The 2938-nt window shown below is 34.8% G+C and overlaps 1 protein-coding gene across 1 annotated transcript; it reads left to right on the top strand.

Annotated features, from left to right (window-relative positions):
- Positions 1–1351: 1351 nt before the first annotated feature.
- On the top strand, positions 1352–2311 carry LOC128561938 (taste receptor type 2 member 10-like). Its single transcript, XM_053556594.1, has one exon. It carries the CDS (start codon positions 1352–1354, stop codon positions 2309–2311), a length of 960 nt encoding a protein of 319 aa, XP_053412569.1.
- Positions 2312–2938: the final 627 nt, after the last annotated feature.

Raw genomic sequence — 2938 nt, forward strand, 5'->3', positions numbered from 1 at the left:
TTTTTTAATTTTCTCTATACATGTACATGTGTCTATTTGGTTTCCACTTTTTGCCTTCACAAAATTAAAGAGGCTTAAATTTAATAACAATAACAATGTTTAAAATAAAGACTGGAAACAAAAAACCTCATAAAGAACGAATGAAGATAAATACATTGGGAAAAGAAATCAGATAATTGTTGCAATGAAATATTGAGCAATAATAATAATTCAAAAAAATTAACATTCACGTTGTCAGATAAAAGTATGTCTATCATAGAAAGCTTTGACTCTGAGGTTCAGTATGGAGTCATCAGGTAACTTTTTTTTTTTTTTAAATAAAGTACATATCTTAAAGGCTTTCAGTCTTTTGTGAAGTTAAAATGGGAGAAATGACCATAAAATACAGTGTAAAAATGACCCTAAAGTATGTAACATAATGCGAGGAACATAATCAAGGATCACTAAATGTTAGATTTCCCTTTGGATTTTTGGATCAATATACGGTTTACCTGGTTGTTTCCTGCTTCCTCCTTTACTCTGTAAACCCCATAAATTAGAGTAGATTTGATATTTTATCTAGTACTATATTCTCTCAATGAGTTGATGAGATCTTGGTACGTGTAGACAGGTAGTAAATACTTCAAGATGCATAAATGAATGGGTGTCATTCAAGTAAAATATGTAAAAAAAAAAAAAAGACTATTCCTAAGAGCCTTTCATGTCAATAGGGGTCAATATAAACTTCTATATTTGTGGATGCAATAACTTTGAGTATAAGACCCCAGTAACAATATTATGGGATAATATTTGTGAAACTTACCATACCCAGAGTTGCACTTAAATTTTAAAGAAAAATTAAATTATATATTCCCAGTAGGGTTGTACAATGGCTAAGATTATTTACTACTGCTATCTGGTCCTTTGCATTTATGTATGCAAACTCTGATTGTAAACAATATATATGAAGATGAGTTGAGTTTGAAAAATATGAAGTCTAGTTTTTATTTCTGTGGTGTTTTGTATCCTGTTCGAACTTGTTTGACATCCATTCAGTATAAATGAATGTAAAACATTCTCAGGAAGACAAGTAAAATTCATGAAACAGATACTTTCATTTGCATCTTAACAAATTGTCAGCAGGCATTCAGGCATTCACATTTTCTAAACTTGCTATATTTTGTAGATGTAAGTGGAGGGGTGTCCAAGAAGAATTTTCTGATTCTATCACAAGGCATGCCTAGGCACTTTTAAGACTTCATATAACAGAAGAAAAGAAAATCACTCTTCCATTGAACAAGCAATGTATTCCTTGTCTGAAGCAGGTAATCTAAAATAGATGTAACAGAATCTAAACTAAGGATTAGCAGATATGCTAAGTATAGTGGAAGGCATCTTCCTTTTTGTTGCAATTATTGAGTCCATCCTGGGAGTTTTAGGGAACGGGTTTATTGTACTTGTGTATTGCATAGACTGTATTAAGAATAAATTCTCTCTGCTTGGGTTTATTCTCACTGGATTAGCAATTTCTAGAATTTGTCTGATATGGATAATAATAATAGATGGATTAATATGGGTATTCCCTCCAGATACATATTACTCTGAAAAGCTAAAGGAATATATTTGCTACATGTGGGTACTTACCAATCAATCAACTGTCTGGTTTGCCACCAGCCTCAATATCTTCTATTTTCTGAAGATAGCAAATTTTTCCCACTACATATTCCTCTGGTTGAAAATGAGAATTGGGAGAATTCTTCCTCTTCTGATGGGATCTTTATTTATTTCATGGTTAGCTACTATTCCACAAGTCATGAAAGCTTTTAATGATAATAAAATGAAGAACAGAAACACAACCTGGCGATTCAACATGAATAAAAATGAATTCTTTATTCAACAGTTTTCACTAAATCTGGTAATCATCTTCTTCTTTACACTATCCTTAATTACATGTTTCCTGTTAATCATTTCCCTTTGGAGACACAATAGGAAGATGCAACTGAATGGCACAGGATTCAGAGACCCCAACACCGACGCTCATGTGAAGGCAATGAAAGTGCTGATATCTTTCATCATTCTCTTCATCTTGTATTTTATAGGCTTTGCCATAGAAATATCATATTCTACTCTGCCAGAAAACAAACTGTTAATTTTGGGGATGACAATCTCTGCCATCTATCTCTGGAGTCACTCATTCATCCTAATTCTAGGAAATAGCAAACTAAAGCAGGCCTCTTTGCAGATACTGCAGCAGTTAAAGTGTAAGAGAGGAGGAAATCTCAGAACCAGAGGCTTGAAGAGAAATGCGTGTTCTAGGAGAATAATCCAGTGAAGATAGTTTTGAAGATCTGTTTCACTTGCACCACAGTCTTACATTGTTCTTTTGTTTGTTTGTTTGTTTGTGGTCCAAAGGACAGTTTATTTATTTATATATATTTTTTCTTACGTTGGTTTTTAATTGTGTTATTGAATATCACCTACATCTTCCCTATTTGTTTTGACTACATCTTAAGGAATCTCGCCTCCTGGTGAGAGTTTAATCGCACTTACTAATTAGTGTTTTGGTCAGATTTCCTGCCTTGTAATTTCTTCCCACACAGCTCCCCGAGGAAAAATCTAGTTGGAGACTATTCACTGTAAAGATTATGGCAGTGACAATAAGCATCTACAACAAGATGTTCCATTGTCTTTCTCCTGACTTCCCTGAAGGATTAGCAGCCATTTCTAAGAAGATCCAAAGAAGCAGAAATCAGTACAAAGAAATTTGTGATCAGCCACTGCCTGTGGCTCAGTGAGTAGGGGTGCCAGCCCCATATACTGTGAGTGGCTGGTTCGAACATGGCCCAGGTCAAACTGCAACAGAAAAATAGCTGGGCGCTGTGGTGGGCACCTGTAGTCCCAGCTACTTGGGAGGCTGAGGAAAGAGAATCATCTAAGCCCAAGAGCAGGAGGTTGCTGT

This window comes from Nycticebus coucang, chromosome 12, assembly GCF_027406575.1.
Source record: "Nycticebus coucang isolate mNycCou1 chromosome 12, mNycCou1.pri, whole genome shotgun sequence".
Lineage (NCBI taxonomy): Eukaryota > Metazoa > Chordata > Mammalia > Primates > Lorisidae > Nycticebus > Nycticebus coucang.